General features: G+C 38.0%; 1 protein-coding gene across 1 annotated transcript in view; it reads left to right on the top strand.

The window, feature by feature from the left end:
• POLQ (DNA polymerase theta) overlaps positions 1-22,256 on the top strand; it is a 126,132-nt gene that overhangs the window by 63,884 nt on the left and 39,992 nt on the right. The window contains exons 17-19 of the mRNA XM_032406649.1: positions 1,612-1,755; positions 2,977-3,173; positions 11,290-11,530. Coding sequence (XP_032262540.1) covers positions 1,612-1,755; positions 2,977-3,173; positions 11,290-11,530 — 582 coding nt within the window. The remainder of the gene's footprint in view (positions 1-1,611; positions 1,756-2,976; positions 3,174-11,289; positions 11,531-22,256) is intronic.

The raw sequence follows: 22,256 nt of genomic DNA, 5'->3' as shown, positions 1-22,256 counted from the left end.
CACTTATATAGTCACAAAAGTACATAGAAAAACGACTATATTTTAAACAATGTACATTAACTACATTTTTCAGTACTTATCTCAAGTTGTACCTCCAACTGATGTCCATGAATCTTATGCCAAAATGTTGACCCCAAAGCCTCATAGAGTCCTTCCATGTTTTAAGAGACTTAAACCTTTTGTTAAATAATGCCACATATGTATATTCCTGTCTTACTTCATGACAATAAGGATTTTGTATCATGGGGAATAGCTGTAGTCAGCTTGACAACCTGCTGTGGAAAGCAAAGATTTGATCAGATTTCTTAAATCTCTGTATTTATGAATGGATTTGTTCATAAAAGTTTGAGTATTTGATCTTCAATTCATGGAACATGTGTTTGGTTTTTAATTTTTTTTATTTGAGTATAGTTGACACAATGATATATTAATTTCAGGTGTACAACATAGTGATTTGACAAGTTTATACATTACACTATGTTCACCATGAGTATAGCTACCATTGGTCCCCATACATTGTTATTACAGTGTCATTGACCATATTCTTTATGCTGTGCCTTTTATTCCCATGACTTATTCATTCCATAACTGGAAGCCCCTATCTCCCACTCCCTTTCACCCATTTTATCCAACCCCCCACCCTTCCCTTCCCTCTGGCAACTGTCAGTTTATTCTCTGTATTTATAGGTCTGATTCTGCTTTTTGTTTGTTTATTCATTTGTGTGTTTTGTTTTAGATTTTACATAAGAAGTGAAATCATATGGTATTTGTTTTTCTCAGTCTGATTTATTTCACTTAGCATAATACCCTCTAGGTCCATGTTGTCTCACATGGCAAGTTCTCATCCCCTTTTATAGCAGCGTAACATTTAATTGTATATGTGTACCACATCTTCCTTATTCATTTGTCTATCAATGGACACTTAGGTCATAGAGCACATGTGTTAATGACAAGTTTTATGTACTTTTTGTGTTGACTAGTACTCTCCATTTTTCATTCAACATGCATAAAACTGAGAACATTCTCTGTGCTAGGGGTTAGAGGGATAAAATTGTTCACTTAAATTTAACAAATATGTGCCATTTATTTTCAAGATATTGGGGATCTAATTGCAAATAAGATAGACTGGTTTTTGACTTGTATCTGTAAAGTTGGAGATGCCTTATTTTAGAACAAATGTGGACTCTAGATACAAAAATCATACCTGATTCTTTACCAAGAAGTAAGATGCTTGATTTTCTGGAATGTCTTAGTGTTAAGAATTGCTGAAGTCACTACAAAATTTTTGTAGCGTGCAAGTGGTCTTTATTTCTGTTTGAGTTATAGCAATTCAAAATGCAGCTTTAAAAAAATTTAGTTAACCATTTTAGTCATTATTATAGATCTATTTTAAGATATATTTGGTAAATTTTTCATAGTGACAGTTATTTTAATAGATGGGAAGCCTAGAAAGATCTTACATATACTTAAAAATGACCATCCAAATAATGATATTTTAGGCATCTGGAAATTTTGCAAAATAGTTTTTGTATTATTGTCATTGTTTTTTTAGCATTCAGTTTAATGGCTTTATTTTGAGATTTTTAACTATTTCACTTTTGATTTACTTAGTTAGCTCACCTCAGAAAACCACTATTAGAGATGAGGGCATTCCTGTTAAAGGTTGTGATGACATCCTGGTGGTTGGTCTGGCAGTATGCTGGGGTGGAAGAGATGCCTATTATTTTTCATTGCAGAAGGAACAAAAGCATCCTGGTAAGTAATCACTATTTGGCTTAATCACCATTTAATTTTAATATAATCTCTATTAGGATAGTGACCTGTTTGTTGAGAATAATTTTCTGATACTTAAAATTTATTTTTAGGCTTAAAAATTCTTCCTGGGAGGATAGTAGCTATTGTGTACATTAGTTCATATATTAACTAGAATGAATGTCTTAAGCACCACCTTTACTCCCCTTTACTTATCACATGGCTACTGATACTGTCTTTTCTTCTTGAAGGCAGTGGACAGTTAGGGACTCCCTGGCCACCTTGAAGGTTTGTTTTTGAAGATTGGATCATAGCAGTTTCTTTTCAGACTTTTTTCATGTTATTGACTGGGTCTGGAACTTATCTAGAGACAGCGATGAGCTGAACATCTACAGTAGTTGAATCATACAGCCTTTGTAGATGTGTATGGAATTCAGAGGATATAATTTGGAAATACCTTGTGATCTTATTACAGTTGTTACATTACCTAGCTGATAGATTGGTTTTAGACAGGAGCAAAATTAGTAAGTAAATATTTTAAAGAATGCCATATAATATCTATTCCTGAGTAAGCATGAAATATTTTCAGTTGTTTTGAGGGAAAATGTGTTATGTTAAATAGATACTTGAACTTCTGTTTTTTTTAGATCTAACATTGTATGTTCATACTAAATTTTTTTAAAAAGTTCATTTAAAATTCATTTCAAAATACTTTTTATGTCTTTGGGGCGCCTGGGTGGCTCAGTCGTTAAGCGTCTGCCTTCGGCTCGGGTCATGATCTCAGGGTCCTGGGATCGAGCCCCGCATCCGGCTCCCTGCTCGGCGGGAAGCCTGCTTCTCCTTCTCCCACTCCTCCTGCTTGTGTTCCCTCTCTCACTGTGTCTCTCTCTGTCAAATAAATAAAGAAAACCTTTAAAAAAAAAATACTTTTTATGTCTTTAACTCCTTATTCTGAGAAATGTAAATTTATTTTTAGAAATCTTGTTATTTAAAAATTTCACCTAATTGAATAGAGCATTATTAATTACATAGCACAAGCCTTAATTTTTAGAATATGAAGCACTTCATCTATGTAGCCAACATGACCTGAATAAGGTTATGCTGAATTATTGGTTCCATGGAGCTAGACCCTTGGGCTTTTCAGTCTTTTCATTAAAGATTGCTGTTTCAAATGAATGCATGTAATTTTTGCCTTAAGACTTTTTGTTTGTTTGTTTTCTAAAGAAATTAGTTCCAGTTTGGTCCCACCTTCTCTGGATCCAAGCCTGACTGTGAAAGACAGAATGTGGTATCTTCTATCCTGCTTTCAAGAGGAATCTGATAAAGAACGTTCTATTATCATCTATGACTTCATCCAGAGCTATAAAATTCTTCTTCTGTCTTGTGGGATCTCCCTGGAACAAAGTTATGAAGATCCTAAGGTTTCATGTCTTATTTAATTTTTACCATACTTAAAAAAATTTTTAATGTGTAGTGTTAATTCTTAAATGACTTGGTATTTATTTAGCTCCAAGAACGAAGCCTAAATTTTTTAGAGTAGTCACTCCTTTATCTAGTAATCTCATTCACCCAGAACAGAATGTGATGCACCAAATACCTCTGTGTAGATAAAAACAGAGATTCCACAAATTTGAAGCACTAAAGTTCATACCTTTCCTCAGAGATTTAAAAATTTTTGATTTTGGTTATGTTTGAAGTTTTCTGTTTCTTAGTAAATTAGAAATGAAATGAGGACTGTCAGATTTAAATATATGATAGCAGGATGTTTCAAATATCCATGAAGACAGAGGCAGAAAATAGGAAAAATGTGTAAACCTTAGACATCAAAAAGAATAGTAGTTAGGGCTGTTTAGCATAGGACAGATTACCTTACTAGCCCCTGAGAACTTTGCTATTATAATAGCAAGGCATGATACACTTCTCATGATGATGATTCTGAGTTATTAAGGAAAGGGTAACTTATTGTAACATACACTTTACAGTATAATGCATTTTCATAAGACATTTATTTACAATATCATAGCTCTCAAAGGGGTATCATTTTTCCCCCTGTTGATACTGGATACATGAGGCATATGGAATATTAATTTTGAATTGATATATGATATTACTTGGTTGTTATTCGCAATATAATCAATAATAGGATAAATTTTGGTTTCTTAGTTTCTCTAGCTTTTTGGGGGAAAGATTTTCAAAGGCAGTATCAGATAAACTGAAGATACTGTCCTTTTCTGTAGTTCAAGCTAGGCTTGGTTTACGTGTGATAAATTCCATGTAGTTTTTAAATTGACCTTTCCTGGATATAAAAAGTTGTCACTTAATTTTGATGTTCCATACTAGTCAGTCTTCAAAAAAAAAATGAAATCTTGCCATTGCAACAATGAGGATGGAACTAGAGGGTATAAATAAGTTATATATAGGTGGCGCCTGGGTGGCTCAGTCGTTAAGCGTCTGCCTTCGGCTCAGGTCATGATCCCAGAGTCCTGGGATCGAGCCCCGCATCGGGCTCCCTGCTCTGCGGGAAGCCTGCTTTCTCCCTCTCCCACTCCCCCCACTTGTGTTCTCTCTCTCGCTGTGTATCTCTCTCTGTCAAATAAATAAACAAAATCTTTAAAAAATTAAAAAAAAAAAAATTAAATAAGTTATATATAAGTTAAATACAAATAAGTTAATCAGAGAAAGATCTCATTCACACGTGGAATTTAAGAAACAAAACAGAGGATCATAGGGGAAGAGAGGGAAAAATAAAACAATACAAAATTAGAGAGGGAGACAAACCGTAAGCGACTCTTAATCACAGGAAACAAACTGAGAGTTGCTGGAGGGGAGGGGGGTGGGGGGATGGGGTAACTGGATGATGGACATTAAGGAGGGCATGTGATGTAATGAGCACTGGGTATTATATAAAACTGATGAATCACTGAACTCTACCTCTGAGACTAATAATACAGTATATGTTAATTAATTGAATTTAAATTTAAGAAAAAAACTCAAAAAAATTTTGATCTTCCAGAGTCCAAAATGAGAATATGGGTAATATGAGTTTCTCATTAAATAAAACTACTATACCATCTCAGATTTATTATAGCACTTTTTGCATAAACTACTTGAAATATTCCATAGTTGGTTTTGTCAGTCATAACACTTTTGATGCAAGAAGATAAACTATTAATTTAAAAAATCTCCCTTTTATAAGAAACATTTGCCAACTTTAACATCAAATTACCTTATTCAATATTCTCTAAAAGGTTTCTGATTGCCAATTTCTAATGTGGCGGGGGGTCCCCACACCTCCAACAATTCTCTGGGTACCAGCTGATTATCCTACAATTCAACTCAGTTCTGACACTGCCTACCCAGGTTGTTATGCTTCTGACCCACTAGCTATAAATCAAAGGTTCCCACCACCCCCTCCTTGGGTTCAGTTAACTTGCTGGAGGGGCTCACAGAACTCATGAAACCAGTTTATTCCTTAGATTACTGTTTTTGTTTTTGTTTTTTTACAAAAGATACTAAAGGATATGAATCAACAGCCAGATGAAGAGATATATAGGGCGAGGTATGTAGGAAGGGGCGTGGAGCTTCTATACCCTCTCCAAACACACCACTCTCCCTGCATTTCCATGTGTTCACCAACCTGGAAACTCTCCAAACCCCTGTCTTTTGGGTTTTTATGGAACCATCATACATAAGCATGACTGATTAAATCATTGGCCATTGGTGCAACCTCCAGCCCCTCCCCCATCCCAGGAGGGTGGGACTGAAAGTTCCAACCCTCCAATCACAGGGTTGGTTCTTCTAGCAACCATCCCCCATCCTTAGGTGACCTAGGGACATTCCAAAGGCCACCTCATTAACATAACAAAAGACACCATTTTGTCTCTCAGTTTAGCAAATTTCAAGGATTTTAGAAGTTCTGTGCTAGAAATGAGAACGAGGACCAAATACATATTTCTTGTAAGTCACAATATCACAGTCTACCCCTGGTCTTCAAACACGATTGTTATAACGTGATTATTATAGTAAAACAATAGTAAAAGTCAAAAGTAGTTGGCACATTACTAGAATCCCATTCAGTTATTAACTATCCAGTCCATCATCATTATCATATGAAAATGTCTCCCAGGTTTGTAGGCTTCCATTCGATCTTACCAGGTTCCAAAAGCAAGAGGGATTGTCAGCAATATATGGCTTCACCCTTTCAGGCATCTGGCATAATTGAGCTAAGAGACAATATCATCTCTTGCTTAGACCTTCTTTTGAGGTGTTAATATTGGATTTTCCTCATTACATAACCCATTTATTCATTTCTTTACCCATAGCTACTATTTTTCCTTCTATGCTTTTAACCTTTATGTTATAATTCAAAAGGGCCTGATGGGGCAAGATGTGCCTTCACCCCTTCTGGCATGATTATAGTTTCTTGCTTAGGAATCATCCATTTCCATCCCTTATACTTGTAGTCCTGGTCCTGTGACCCCCTGCATCAGCTAGGAGGAAAAAAGTTGAGGTGATGTGGGGAAGAAAGTATACCAGCATCTTTCCCATCCTTACTTCCGCAGATCCAAACAGAGAAATATATCCAGTGGTGACACTCCTTTAGCTCCCCTCATGTTCATGTTGAGTGGGAGCACATACTCATGAAGACATATAAGCCAGCCCTTGCTGCCTTTATCTATTTTTAGACAACCTATGTTTTAATTGCCCATTCCAATTCTCTATCAAACTAGTACTGAGGATATCTCTTTGCCCCTTGTTGAACATTATGGGCTATAAAGTGTGTTCTTTGGTCTGAAGAAATGATGGTCAGCCATCCAAACTGGTGCAGTATCTTCTGTTCTGGTTCTTTTATAGCAGTTAGAGCATTTGTATCTACAATCAGGTAAGCAAAGCATGGTCCAGAGTCAATGTCTGTTCCTATCTGGACCCATTTGTACCTCCCCAAGGCTACTAGCATTAGTCTCACCTGCCATCTATATTCCTGGCCTTCCTACCGGGTAATCTGCCAAATAACCATCTGTAGTCTCTGACTCTCTTGTAAACAGATATAGTTCATTTTAGCCTTCTGTGCCTCAGAGGGTATAAGAGGAATATGTCTAGATTCAGCCTGTTTCTGCATTACTACAGCGAACCATGTCCCCTCATTCATGGGCCCAGGTGACCATCTCAAAGGGGCATGCAGGGACATCTGCTTGATAATTCTAGTCACCTTCCAAACCTAGAAGGGAGTTCTTGTGAAAGGCATTAATGTGTCCTACTTTAATGCACCCCTTCAAATTTCTGTAGGACTGTGTCCTGTAGGAGCATCCCTTTAGCAGGCCAGGTCTCCATTGCCATCCTGACTGACATTTTGGCCAGGCTATCTGGCATTATTTATGAGCAAGTGAAGACCCAAACATAAGGCCTTTTTCCAGCTGTTCAGTTCTTTCATCACTGCTAGGAGAACAGCATGCAATTCAGCACACCAAGATCATCTGTTTCTATCTTCTTTGAATAGAGTGACGATTTTCCAAAACAGGGTATTGTTCATTCACTTCGGAACTGCCATCCACAAACCTAGCAGCTTTTTGTCAGTCAGTCAAGAGCTGTTTATAGAGTACTGTCCAAGTGACAATAGAATCCAGCAGCAGCTCCTCACACAATTCCAGAGTCAAGCCTAAGAGAAAAGAGGCTCCCTGCTCTTGAGCATCTCTTCTTTGCGTTCCCCAGGCAGCATGATCCTGTATAACCTGTTTCCATTTTATTATGTAACTCTCCTGGGCACTGCCAACTCCATTAGAGCATTTCTCAGATATCACCTGTGTTGGGTGGGTATTTCAGGTTTTTAGATCATGTTATATCCTTTAGTCATAAGAATAACTTCAATTAATAATGTCAGATAGCAAGGCCATAAATACCCTCAAATGGAAATTCTCTTGTTTAAAGTCCCAGTTGTCAGTGTTGGGAGGTGTTCACAAGCTCTTGCCATTAGCCCCAGTCTCCACAAAGGGCTATTGCACAAAGAATTTGTCGCTATCAGCACTTGAGCTTCATTCCACACTGTGGGGCAGAGGGAGAGGGAGAAGCAGACTCCCTGCTGAGCAGGGAGCCAGGGCTCCATCCCAGGACCCCAGGATCATGACCTGAGCTGAAGGCAGATGCTTAACTGACTGAGCTACCCAGGAGCCTGAAGGAGACACAACTTCTTTACATAATACCTGCTTTAACATTCCAGTTTACATAATCCTATCAACCATTACATTTTTACAGTTCTCTTATTCTAATTGTAGCCCAAGTCAGGGCTTTACCAATGGGTTTTAGTACCACCGTTCCTAGATCTCTCTCTTCCAGGAGTCCAGGAAACTTCTCTTTTCCACCCCCTGACAGTTTTACCTACTCTTGTCTGAAAGGCTTTTTGGGTCCCCAGGGAGGGGTTGAGTGAAGGGACCCCAGCCCTTTTATCAGTCTTTAACTTGATTAATCTGCCTAACCACTGATTGCTGGTCAGGTTTCTCATTGTAACTTACGTCTTTGAGCTTTTTAAATTTCTCCATATTATGGTAAATAGAGCAATCTTGTTTGGGGCCCTTTAATGGGGGTTGCTTTGACCCACCCACCCTTTGCTGATGCTTTATTAAAAATTTTTTTTAATCCATCAACACCCATTTTATTCATCACATTTCTTACTAACCATCTAAAAATTTCCATCCTGCTCAGGTGAGTCCTGAGACTCTTCCCTTTCTGTTTCCTCTTTCTCTTGTTGTTATTTCTCTTGAATATTTGCTTCATATTCACCTTATTCCTTAACCTTTTAAAAATTTCCACCTTGTTGGGAAGTCTCTTGACCTCCCCCTGCCTCTTCCCATTCTCTTGTCAATAAACCTAGTGTTTTTATTACCATCTCTAAGACCTATGAGAGGAAGCTGAGAAGGCAAATTTGATGAGGCTTTCCAAACTGTCCCTCAGTTTTGCAACAGTAGGGTTATATGGGGTACCTGTGTGAAAGGGGCCACCTTAAACCACAGCATTTACTATGACCTGAGTAGTGGTTAGATTTCAGCAGATAAATATCCCAGTTATCATAAAGCAGTCCCATATGGCTTGCATATGAAGAATATCAGCTGTTTCATCTAGGGTGTTCCACTTGGCATTTATAAGAGAAGAGGGACAGTCCCCCTCTCAGGCTAAACAGACATTATAATGGCTTTTATCCAGTGCACCAGGCTAGCTCTTCCCATAGGAATAACCTCCCGTGTGTCTGGATCACATACACTCAATTTTGATTGTACCGTGGTGAGCTCTGGGTCCTACATCAACCCTCTGCTCTTCCATCCTGCAGCATCCCAAACCAAACACTCCTCCTAAATCACTCTCATAATCCATTTTAGTTAAGGTTCCACAAGAAGCTGATGATACTGATCCACAAAATGAAACAACTCTTTCACACTATACCCCCTGGTTTTGATAGTTTCTAGGTATTGCGCTCCTACACTGATTACCTTATTGGTGACCAGAGGTCTTAGGGGTGCTTTGTGTTGCCCCTGCACTGTTGACTTTGAGGCTAGTGGCTAAAGCTCAGACCGACTCAAATCTGAGTTTGGTTTACCATCAAAGCCAGACCCAACATTTTCCTTTACTTTTATTTAGCTATCACAGATAACAGTAACCAAGAGATTGTATGTTTAGTGTGCTTACTGTTTTTCATTTACTTATATATCCAATGAGCCAACTCCTCAGGAGTTAGGTCTGCCATTTCTAAATTGCATTAGTGACTTTTACCCTTAGTAACTGTAGTGTAGCTACAGTTTCATACATGGGTCACTAGGTAGCCATCCAGGGATCAAAGGGTCATCATCCCCCACCCTTTTATCCTTTCTTGTTATAAGCCATATGTTTCTGTGAGCCAGGCCCTTTCTAGCAAGACCCATTTCTCTGACACCAAGTAAAATTATTCTGAGACCAATTCTGATATGTTTGTAGGGTTTCTCCCATACCATCAAGCAGTGCTGGAAACACCAGATGGGTTTCCTACAATTCAACTCAATTCTGACACTACCTCTCTGGAGGGTCAGTGCCACAGTACTACCTGCTCTTTTGAGGCCAGCATCAAGCCCAAGTTAACACCTGTGCTTCTGACCAACTGAATATAGACTAGAGAGTCCAAGCACCTCCTTCCAAGGACATCTGGCAAGGATGTCTGATGCCAGTTCTAAGTCGAGGTTCTTACCTGTATTTCTGACCGACTGACTATAAATGAGAGGTTCCTTCAGATTCAATTAATCAGGTGGAGGGGAGCTTCCATGCTCAGTCTAGGCACACTACTCTTGCCAGCACCTCGGTGTTCACCAACCTTGAAGCTCTCCAAGCCCTGTCATTTTGGGTTTTTACGGAGCCTTCATTACATAGGCACAACTGATTAAATCATTGGTCATAGGTGATCAATTCAACCTCCAGGCACCTCCCAGCAGGTCAAGGGACAGGACTGAAAGTTCCAACCCTCTAATCACAGGGTTGGTTCCTCGGGCAGCCAACCCCCATCCTTAGGTAACCTTGGGGCATTCCCAAAGTCACCTCATTAACATAACAAAAGGTGACTTTATCTCTCAGTTTAGGAAATTTCAAGGGTTTTAGAAGTTCTCTGCTAGAAATGGGGACAAAGACCAAATTTATATTTCTTATTACAATTCACAATATCATGCTCCCCTATCAAACTATATTCTTAACCTATAGAAGAAGTAATTGAGTCATGTAATTGTCAGAATTATGAACAGGGCTTAGATTTCCTTATTCTAATTTAGTTTTGGTCTGCTAGATCACCTAGTGTTAGAAACTACAGGAGACAAACCATAAGAGACTCTTAATCATAGGAAATAAACTGGGGGTTGCTGGGGGTGGGGATGGGGTAACTGGGTGATGGACATTAAGGAGGGCACGTGATGTAATGAGTACTGGGTGTTATATAAGACTGATGAATCACAGACCTGTACGCGCGCACACACACACACACACACACACACACAAGAAACTACAGGTCTTCCAATCTGGCAGGGGAGCTAAAAATAGCAATCAAATGATTTGTTGGATGGCCCTGTTGGCAGGCCCTTATCCTGAGGGGAAAGCCTGGAGGCTTTCTAAAACTTTGGGTATAAACTTTTAATGGTAAAACATTTATGTCTCACTTATTATGATGTCGAGAGAATTTTTAAAAACCTAAAACTTGTCTTTATTATAGTAGCTTAGCCCAAATCAGCCTCAGTGGAGAAGATTCCATCTACATTTTCAGAAATATGATTTTAATTATCTGAGAGGCACTTGGATTTCAAGGCTATTTCAGAACCAGATAAGCAGGAATGTTGTAGTAACGGAAAAGTTGTAAGTTTTCCTTTTTTGAAAGCTGCTCTCACTAGTACCAAAAATGAGTCCTGGTACAATTTACAGTTATCCTTTCCTTCTTCTCTCCTGGGAAGACCACTGAATTAGTATTAGTGAAAAGGAGTGAGATCAGAAATGAACATTTTCCCCTTTTAAGTGTGCACAAATGTCTTTGAACCCATTTAGGTGGCGTGCTGGTTACTAGATCCAGATTCTAAGGAGCCAACTCTTCACAGCATAGTTTCCAGTTTTCTTCCTCATGAGCTTCCCCTCCTGGAAGGGATAGAGACTGGACAAGGAATTCAGAGTCTGGGGCTAAATGTCAACACTGAACATTCCGGGCGATACAGAGCATCTGTAGAGTCGATTCTCACCTTCAACGCTATGAGTCAACTCAGTTCTTTGTTGAAGAAGGAAAACCTTCAAGGTAAAAACAACCTTGCCGGCATTTCCATGCTGTTACAGACTGGTGACAGTTCTGTTTTTAAGCCACTTTTTATCACAGTTCTTTATCACTCTTTATCATACTTCTAACACAAACTCTATTTTTGGATTATCTAGGACAGGGGTCAACAAACATTCTGTAAAAGGCCAGATATTAAGTGTTTTTGACTTTGTGGCCCTGGTGGTCTCAATCATAAATATTCAAGTCCGCCATCATAGCAAAAGAGCAGCCATAGACAATATGAAAATGAGTGTTCCAATAAATATTTATAGAAACAGGCTTCTGGCCCTGGTTTGGCTCTAGTTTGCAGACCTCAGACTCTAATGAAGAGAATTCGTGGCATTTTATCATTTATTGCTAATTTTATATATGAACTTTATCCAATGATTTTTATTCACACTTAAAACCTAATCTGTTGAGGAGGGGGGAAGAGATGGTGGAGGAGTAGGGGACCCTATTCCAACCGGTCCCCGGAATTGAGCTGGATATCTACAAGACCACTCTGAACACCCACAAAATCAGCCTGAGATGTAAGATGACAGAGCTGGATCTCTACAAACAGAATATCTCAGGCGGTTGGTTTCGAGGTACAAAGCAGGGAGCCATGATTCTGTGGGCAGATATCGGAGGATAAATGGCAGGGGGAGGGATCCTGACCATGGGGATACTACACCGCCAGTGAGCAATAGCCTCCCACACTGGGGACGGGGCACAGACTCGCAGACCGGTAGCAGCGAGGAAAGGACTTTAGGGCAGCCCCCCAGACGGGAACTGGAGTGGCAGGGCCGTGTCTGTGAACTGGGGGCAGCTGGTGGTTTTAGAAGCGCAAAGGGCAGAGACGTGCCCCCGTTCCCCAACCTGGAGGCGAGGACTGGGAGCCCTGCTGAGGGGCACACAACCCAGGACGCGCAGTTTATAGCAGCACAGACAGAAACGGAGATAGTGTGGCTGGAGAGCTCACTGAAGAACAAACTGATCTCTCTGCTCTGAGGCAGAGGGTTGGAAACGGTCTCTTCTGCTCTGACTCTTGGAAGAGACATGGAAAGCTGCCAGGGAAAGCCACCAGAGAACAAAAGCCCCAAAAAACCAGTTTTCACTGAGCCCATCCCCCGCCACAGGGGGCAGGGCAACTCTGCCCAAACAGGGTTGCCTGAGTAACAGTGCTGCAGGCCTCTCCCCCAGAAGACAGGCTGGGAAAACAAGAGGCCAGCAACCCTAAGTTCCCTAGAAAACAGGTGCATCTTGCTTGGGTTGTGGTCAATAATTTGGACTCTATACATTCTCTCAACCACCCATAACAGAATGACTAGGAGGAGGAACCCCCAAAATAGGAAAGACTCAGAGTTTATGACTTATGCCACAGATTTACAAATGGATTCAGATATAACCAAGATGTCAGAGATGGAATTCAAGCTAGCAATTGTGAAGACAATAGCTAGAATGAAGAAATCAATTAAAGGCAACATAGAGTCTCTAAGGGCAGAAATGAAACCTGATTGGCAGAACTTAAAAATGCTATCAATGAGATCCAGTCTAATCTAGATAATCTAACAATTAGGGTAAGGGAGGCAGAAAAACAAATTAGTGACCTGGCAGACCATTTAATAAAAAGGGAAAAGAGGAGGTCAGGGAAAAACAACTCAGAATCCATGAAAATAGAATCAGAGAAATAAGTGACACCATGAAGCGTTCCAATGTCAGAATTATTGGGATCCCTGAGGGGTGGAGAGAGCGAGAGAGGACTAGAAGATATATTTGAGCAAATCGTGTCTGAGAACTATCCTAATCTGGGGAATGAAACAAACATTAGTGTCCTAGAGGCAGAGAGGACCCCTCCCAAGATCAAGGAAAACAGGCCAATACCCCAGCATGTAATAGTAAAACTCGCAAATCTTAGAACCAAGGAAACCATCTTCAGGGCAGTTAGGGGGAAGAGATTCCTTACATACAGAGGGAGGAACATCAGAATAATGTCAGACCTATCCACAGAGACCTGGCAAGCCAGAAAGGCCTGGCAAGACATATTCAGGGTACTAAACGAAAAGAACATGCAGCCAAGAATACTTTATCTGGCAAGGCTGTCATTTAGAATGGATGGAGAGATGCAGAGCTTCCACGACCGGCAGAAACTGAAAGAATATGTGACCACTAAGCCGCCCTTGCAAGAAATATTATGGGGGGGGGTTCTATAGAAGGAGAAAGACCCCAAGAGTGGTATAGAACAGAAATTTACAGAGACAATCTATAGAAACAAGGTCTTCACAGGCAACATGATGACAATAAATTCATATCTTTCAATAATCAGTCTCAACGTGAACGGCCTAAATGCTCCCATAAAATGGCACAGGGTTGCAGTTTGGATAAAAAGACAGGACTCATCCATATGCTGTCTACAAGAGACTCATTTTTGACCTAAAGATACATCCAGACTGAAAGTGAAGGGATGGAGATCCAGAAAGACACTGTATCATTCTTAAAGGGTCTATCCAATAAGAAGATCTAACAATTGTAAATATCTATGCCCCCAACATGGGAGCAGCCATCTACATAAGCCAACTGTTAACCAAAATAAAGAGTCATATTGATAACAATACGTTAATTGTAGGAGACCTCAATACTCCATTCTCAGCAAAAAAGATCATCTAAGCAGAATATCAAAGAAACAAGAGCTTTGAATGACACACTGGACCAGATGGACCTTATAGATAATATACAGAACATTCCACCCTAAAACAACAGAATACTCATATTTCTTGAGCGCACATGGAACTTTCTCCAGAAGTTCTATTCTCCAGAATAGACCACATACTGGGTCACAAATCAGGTCTCAACCGATACCAAAAGATTGAGATTATTCCCTGCATATTCTCAGACCATAATGCTTTAAAACAGGAACTCAATCACAAGAAAAAATTTGGCAGAAATTCAAACACTTGGAAGCTAAAAACCACTCTGCTCAAGAATATTTGGGTCAGCCAGGAAATCAAAGAACTTAAACAATTCATGGATATCAATGAGAACAAAAACACATCAGTCCAAAACCTACGGGATACTGCAAAGGCGGTCCTAAGGGGGAAAAAAATAGCCATCCAAGCCTCACTCAAAAAAATAGAAAAATCTCGAATTCACCAACTAACTCTACACCTTAAAGAACTAGAGAAAAAGCAACAAATGATGCCTAAACAACGCATCAGAAGGGAAATAATTAAGATGAGAGCAGAGATCAATGAATTAGAAACCAGAAACACAGTAGATCAGATCAATGAAACTAGAAGCTGGTTCTTTGAAAGAATTAATACGATTGACAAACCACTGGCCAGACTTATCCAAAAGAAAAGAGAAAGGACCCAAATTAATAAAATTATGAATGAAAGGGGAGAGATTATGACTAACACCAAGGAAATAGAAACAGTTATTAGAAATTACTATCAACAACTATATGCCAATAAATTAAGCAACCTGGAAGAAATGACTGTCTTCCTGGAAACCTATAAACTGCCAAGACTGAAACAGGAAGAAACTGACAACCTGAATAGGCCAGTAACCAGAAACGAGATTGAAGCAGTGATCAAAAAGCTCCCAAAACACAAGAGTCCAGGGCCTGATGAATTCCCTGGGGAATTCTACCAAACATTCAAAGAAGAAATAATACTTATTCTACTGAAGCTGTTTCAAAAAATAAAAACAGAAGGAAAACTTCCAACTCATTCTATGAGGCCAGCATTACCTTAATCCCCAAACCAGGTAAAGACCCCATCAAAAAGGAGAATTTCAGACCGATATCCCTGATGAATATGGATTCCAAAATCCTCAACAAAATCCTAGCTAATAGGATCCAACAATACATTAAAAGGATCACCCACCACGACCAAGTGGGATTTATCCCCAGGATGCAAGGGTGGTTCAACATTCGCAGATCAATCAATGTGATAGAACACATTAATAAGAGGAGGGAGAAGAACCATATGGTCCTCTCAATTGATGCAGAAAAAGCATTTGACAAAATACAGCATCCTTTCCTGATTAAAACTCTTCAGAGTATAGGGATAGAGGGAACATTCCTCAAGTTCACAAAATCCATCTATGAAAAACCCGCAGCAAATATCATCCTCAATGGGGAAAAGATGAGAGCCTTTCCTTTAAGATCAAGAACACGTCAAGGATGCCCACTCTTGCCACTATTTTCAACATAGTACTAGAAGTCCTAGCAACAGCAATCAGAGAACAAAAAGAAATAAAAGGTATTCAGATTGGCAAAGAAGAAGTCAAACTCTCTCTTTTCGCAGATGACGTGATACTTTATGTGGAAAATCCAAAAAACTCCACCTCCAAATTACTAGAACTCATACAGTAATTCAGCAATGTGGCAGGATACAAAACCAATGCACAGAAATCAGTTGCTTTCTTATACACTAACAACGCAACTGTAGAAACAGAAATTAGAGAAACGATTCCATTTACGATAGCACCAAAAACAATAAGATAACTCGGAATAAACCTAACCAAAGAGGTAAAGGATCTATGCTCTAGGAACTACAGAACACTCGTGAAAGAAATTGAAGACACAAAAAGATGGAAAAACATTCCATGCTCATGGATTGGAAGAATAAACATTGTTAAAATGTCTAGGCTACCCAGAGCAATCTATACCTTCAATGCCATCCCGATCAAAATTCCAATGACATTTTTCAAAGTGCTGGAACAAACAGTCCTAAAATTTGTATGGAATCAGAAAAGACACCGAATCACCAAGGAAATGTTGAAAAAGAAAAAGCTGGGGGCATCAATTTGCCCCATTTCAAGCTATATTACAAAGCAGTGATCACCAAGACACCATGGTACTGGCACAAAAACAGACATATAGACCAATGGAACAGAATAGAGAACCCAGATATGGACCCTCAACTCTGTGGTCAAATAATCTTCAACAAAGCAGGAAAAAATATACAATGGAAAAAAGACAGTCTCCTCAATAAATGGTACTGGGAAAATTGGACAGCCACATGCAGAAGAATGAAACTTGACCATTCTCTAACACCATACACAAAGATAAACTCAAAATGGGTGAAAGACCTCAATGTGAGACAGGAATTCCATCAAAATCCTAGAGGAGAACGTAGGCAGTAACCTCTTTGACATCGGCCACAGCAACTTCTTTCAAGATACCTATCCAAAGCCTAGTGAAACAAAAGCAAAAATGAACCTTTGGGACTTCATCAAGATAAAAAGCTTCTGCACAACAATGGAAACGGTCAACAAAACAAAGAGGGAACCCACAGAATGGAAGAAGACAAATGATACTACAGATAAAGGGCTGGTATCCAAGATCTAAAGAACTTTTCATACTCATCACCCAAAGAACAAATAATCAAGTCGAAAAAATAGGCAGAAGATACGAACAGACACTTCTCTGAAGAAGACATACAAATGGCTAATAGACACACGAAAAAATGTTCATCATCATTAGCCATCAGGGGAATCCAAATCAAAACCACATTGAGATACCACCTTACACCAGTTAGAATGGCAAAAATTGACAAGGCAAGAAACAACAAATGTTGGAGAGGCTGTGGAGAAAGGGGAACCCTCTTACATTGTTTGTGGGAATGCAAGTTGGTACAGCCACTTTGGAAAACAGTGTGGAGGTGCCTCAAAAAATTAAAAATAGAGCTACCCTATGATCCAGCAATTGCACTCCTGGGTATTTACCCCAAAGACACAGATGTAGTGAAAAGAAGGGCCATATGCACCCCAATGTTCATAGCAGCCATGTCCACAGTAGCCAAACTGTGGAAAGAGCTGAGATGCCCTTCAACAGATGAATGGATAAAGAAGATGTGGTCCATACATACAATGGAATATTAGTCAGCCATCAGAATGGATGAATACCCAACTTTTACATCAACATGGATGGGACTGGAGGAGATTATTCTAAGTGAAATAAGTCAAGCAGAGGAAGTCAATTATCATATGGTTTCACTTATTTGTGGAACATAAGGAATAGCATGGAGGACATTAGGAGAAGGAAGGGGAAAATGAAGAGGGGGAAATCGGAGGGAGAGATGAACCATGAGAGACTATGGACTCTCAGAAATAAACTGAGGGTTTTAGAGGGGAGGGGAGTGGGGGGATGGATTAGCCCGATGATGGATATTAAGGAGGGCACATACTGCATGGAGCCCTGGGTGTTACACGAAAACAATGAATCGTTGATCACTACATCAAAATCTAATGATGTATTGTATGGTGACTAACATACATAATAAAAGAAACTTAAAAAAAAAACACCTAATCTGTCATGGAATTTAAAAAGTGATGTATTATCTTTTTAGAATTTTAAATAGTTATTTCTCTAGCAAAGGATATTCATGTGAATCTTTTTTTTATGTCATGATAAATAGCATGGATTTATTGTGCAGTCTGCTGGCTGCACAAGAGTGATTACCTTGACTTCAGAGAGCATATCATATGCTTATGATAGAAATGATGAAGTGGAACAAAGTTGATTTCATTGTGAGAAGATTTAAACCATGAATTTATTGCCTGATAAATACTAGAAACAGCAGATTGATGAATTTGCACAGACCAGGTTTGAATCTGGGCTGTATTACTTATTAGTGAGAGGCCTTGGGCAAGCTACTGACAGTCTTTAAATCTGTTTCTTATAATGTTATAAATATTAAATGAGAGAGAACTTAATGCAGTGTTTGCCAGATTAAGCACTCACTACTGTGTTAGATGATGATGATGAGGATGATAATGATGGTGATCATGATTTTTACTACTAACGTAAGCCCTCTGTGCTAATAGTAATGTTCTCCCCAGCATCACTGGAGTAGAATAATACAAAGATCAAATGGAGTTGTCTGTTGTAGGAGAGTTGCTTAAGCAATGTTAATTAGCCGCTCTTAAACGTGCACTGAAATGTTTCAAACTCAGCTTCTCTAAGCCAATGTAGGCAGGCCAAGGAATTGGAGTATATGGTACATATGCCACAGGACTGCTTCTACGTTCATGGGCGATAATGTGAATGAACACAGCTCTCTTTCCCTCTCAGTTGGCCTTGTCTGCCCTTAGGATCTAACGTTTGGTGATGATGATATGGATTAGTCTGTAACTTCTTAAGAACATTTGTTGCCCATTATCAGAATTAAAAACTTTCAGTATCTTCGGGAGGGAAATTTCCCACTCTTAAAGACAATTTTTCACCTACAGGAAAAGGAAATTATGGTTCCAGAAAAGTATAAGAAACCCTCTACATTTGTTATTTTTAACTTTTACAATTTCAGTGTGCCTTGAAAACTCCTTTTTTAGGCAAATTTTCAAAAGTGGGTGGCCACGAGGTATTAAATGCTTTCTTTTGTACAATGCCGAGTCTTTCCTATTCAAAGAGTCCGTAGAATTGAAGTACATTGAAATAAAGTTTTTAGAGAGAATGTAAACAACTGTCAAATTTTGTTTGGAAATAATTATTTCAGAATATGCTTGAAGGATCTCCAGAATCTTTTTCTTTTTCTTTTCTCATTCTCTTGCCTGTTGGGTGGGTATGTTTTGGCAGCTGACTTCTCCCACTAGAGAGCTGATTTTTGCTTGGGTGTGACTAAATTTTAATAACAATGTGACTTTGCTCACTGTGACTCAGGACCAAGTATCCTGTTCTTTTCACATGGATCAATTATGTCCTTTCTAGAGTGGGTTGAACATAGATGATTTTCTAGGGATGGAGTGAGTTGGTTTCTCTCTTTTTTAAAGTAGATCTCAGCTATACAGATTTGTGTTTGTCATAATCATTCTTTCATGTACATTATCATCCTTGGTCCATGTATGGTCCTCTTATTACTTATTATTATTTTAATATATAATATCTGTTCACTCACACTATTAATAATAGACATTTGTGTCTATCTATGTGCACCTCCTTTCTTGCACACCCAGTTTTATGTTTATTGTTCCCTTATTTTTTATTTTAAATTTTATTTTTTAATTAAAAAATTTTAGCATATATATGTATACATATATATATATAAGTCCAAACAATATATTATTTAGTTTTGCTTGTTTTTGAACTTTTATATAAAACACCTGTCACATTGGGACTTGCTTTTCTTACTCAGTATCATGTTAATAAGATTAATGCATGTTATTGCAAGAATCTATAATTTATTCATTTTCACTGCTGTGTCATATATCACTGTGTGAGTGTGCCAAAATTTATTTGTCCATTTTACTGTTGATAAATGTTTGGGTTGTTTCTATTTTTGTTTTATTTTGTTTTATTTTTTGTTTTGCTATAGCAAGTAGTTCTGTATACATATTCTTACACATGTACATGTTTCCTGGTACATGTGGGCGAGAATTTCTTTTGAGTTTGGAATTACTCTGTCATGAGAATGGAAATATTCAACTTTATAAGATTATGCTAAATTGTTTTCCAAAATGGTGTATATATTTACTCTCTAAACAGCGATGTGAAAGAAATCTTGGTGATTCATATTGTCTCAACTTTGCCAATTCGTCGGTTATAAAATGGCTGTAATTTTTCTTTCTTGTGCTTTGTTTTTGGTAACAAAGTTATTCTAGTTTCATTGAATGAGTTGTAAATATAACCTCCTTTTTTTTTTTCTTTGGAGGAGTTTATGTATCATAGAAATGATGTGTTCCTTGAAATTTTGGTAGAGTTTGCCTATAAACTGTCTTTGTGGAAATATTTTTAACTATTACTTTGATTTCTTACAGTTGTAAGATTATTCAATTATATCTTTAATTATGTTTTGGTGAACTATGTTTTTATTATATTATTATTATATATTTTTGTTATAATAAACTATATTTTTAAGAATTACCTCTTTCATCTAGATTTTCAAATTTATTGTCATTAAGCTATTGCTAATTTTTTAATACATCTGTGGTTTATCTGTTATGTTGTCTTTTTCTTTCACCATATTTATTGTTTAATCTTAATAGAAGTTTATCCAATTTTTCAGTCTTTTCAAAGAACCAATTTTTGCCTTTGATTTTTAGTTCTCCTGACTTTATTTTGTAGCACTTTTTCTAAATTCATAAATATGACACTAAACTCATTAGTTTTCAAATCATTTTTTTCTTTTCTAATTGAGGTATTAAAGGCTATAAATTTCCCTCAAAGCTCTCCTTGCATTATATCTTAAAAATTTTATGTGTAATGTTTTCATTTTATCTTAAATATTTATTAACATTTTCTGTTTTGACATTTTTGACATATAAGTTATTTAGAAGATTGTTTTTCAATTTCCAAATATTTGGAAATGTTTTATTTTGTAATTTTTAATATTCAAACTTTATTGTGGTTAAAAAAAATATGATTATGTAATACTCATTCTTTGAAACTTTTGGAGTTGCTTTGCAACCTAAATCCTGAAGTATGTGTAAATGTTCTATGTATATATAAGAGAATGTGTATTCTAGTTCTGGATGCAGAATTTTATAAATGTCTATTAAGTCAAGGTTATTGTTTAAAACTTTTGTATCTAATTTTCACTGTAGTTCAATCAATTTTAACTATATTTTAACTATATATTTTGAGACCATTTTATTAGGTGCATACATGTTTAAAATTGATTTATCTTCCTGATGAATTAAACCTATCATTATATTATGAGCAGCTCTAGCACTAATACGACTTTTAATCTTAGTCTATCTTCTGGAATTGATATGGCAGTATCAACTTTCTTTTAATATTTGCCTAATATTTTCTTCTATCCCTTTTAACCTTTCTCGGTCCTTATGATTTAGATGTGTGTTATAAACAAAGCATAGCTTATTCATTTATTTTTCAAACTTAGCAATTTTTTTTTACAATTTTACCAATTTATTGTGATTATTGATATATTTGTATATTTTCCTACTGTTTTACTTTGTTTCTTTTTTTATTTTTTATTGTTATGTTAATCACCATATATTACATCATTAGTTTTTGATGTAGTGTTCCATGATTCATTGTTTACACCCAGTGTTCCATGCAGAACGTGCCCTCTTTAATACCCATCACCTGGCTAACCCATCCTCCCACCTGCCTCCCTCTAGAACCCTCAGTTTGTTTTTCAGAGTCCATCGTCTCTCATGGTTCATCAGTTTTACTTTGTTTCTATTCATCTTTTTTATTTTGTAAATAGTTTACTCATAACTGTGCTCTGTATTCTGTTCTAATGAATCTATATCTGCGATTCTTATGGGTCTAAATCTGCCATTTGTTGTTTCTGCTGTATATTACTTGTATTTCTTTGCTATCTTGTATGTTTCATATTCTTTGTGAGTTCATGTAGGATTTGATCAGTGGAGCCCTGCAGGCCTAACTTGGGGAAAGCCTTCCTCAAGAAAGGTTTTGCTCCTTACCATAGTACACCACATCCAAGGACCACACTAACCTCCCTTGAGTGTTGGTTCAGAACAGAAGTCTGAGAATTAGCTTCTCCTCCTGTTGCTATTCTGAAGTTCTATATCCCCTCAACCTTTTGGCTGTAGGATTTCATTCCTATGACAGTACTGCTCCTTCCTACTGCCTACGGATACAGGCTTGCTCCCTGTCACTCTGACTTTGTGCTGCTTTTACTGTTCTTGTTCTGACCCTAGTTCCTGATTTCTCTGGTTCCACATCCCATGAATTTCTGCTCTGGGTCCAGGTCTTTAAAGCCAGGCTCTGACTGTCTGTTAATTCCTCCTATTAGAGGCC

This window comes from Phoca vitulina, unplaced genomic scaffold, assembly GCF_004348235.1.
Source record: "Phoca vitulina isolate PV1807 unplaced genomic scaffold, GSC_HSeal_1.0 scaffold8, whole genome shotgun sequence".
NCBI lineage: Eukaryota > Metazoa > Chordata > Mammalia > Carnivora > Phocidae > Phoca > Phoca vitulina.
Note: the sequence above shows the minus strand (reverse complement) of the source record. Positions and strands in the feature narration are given on the sequence as shown.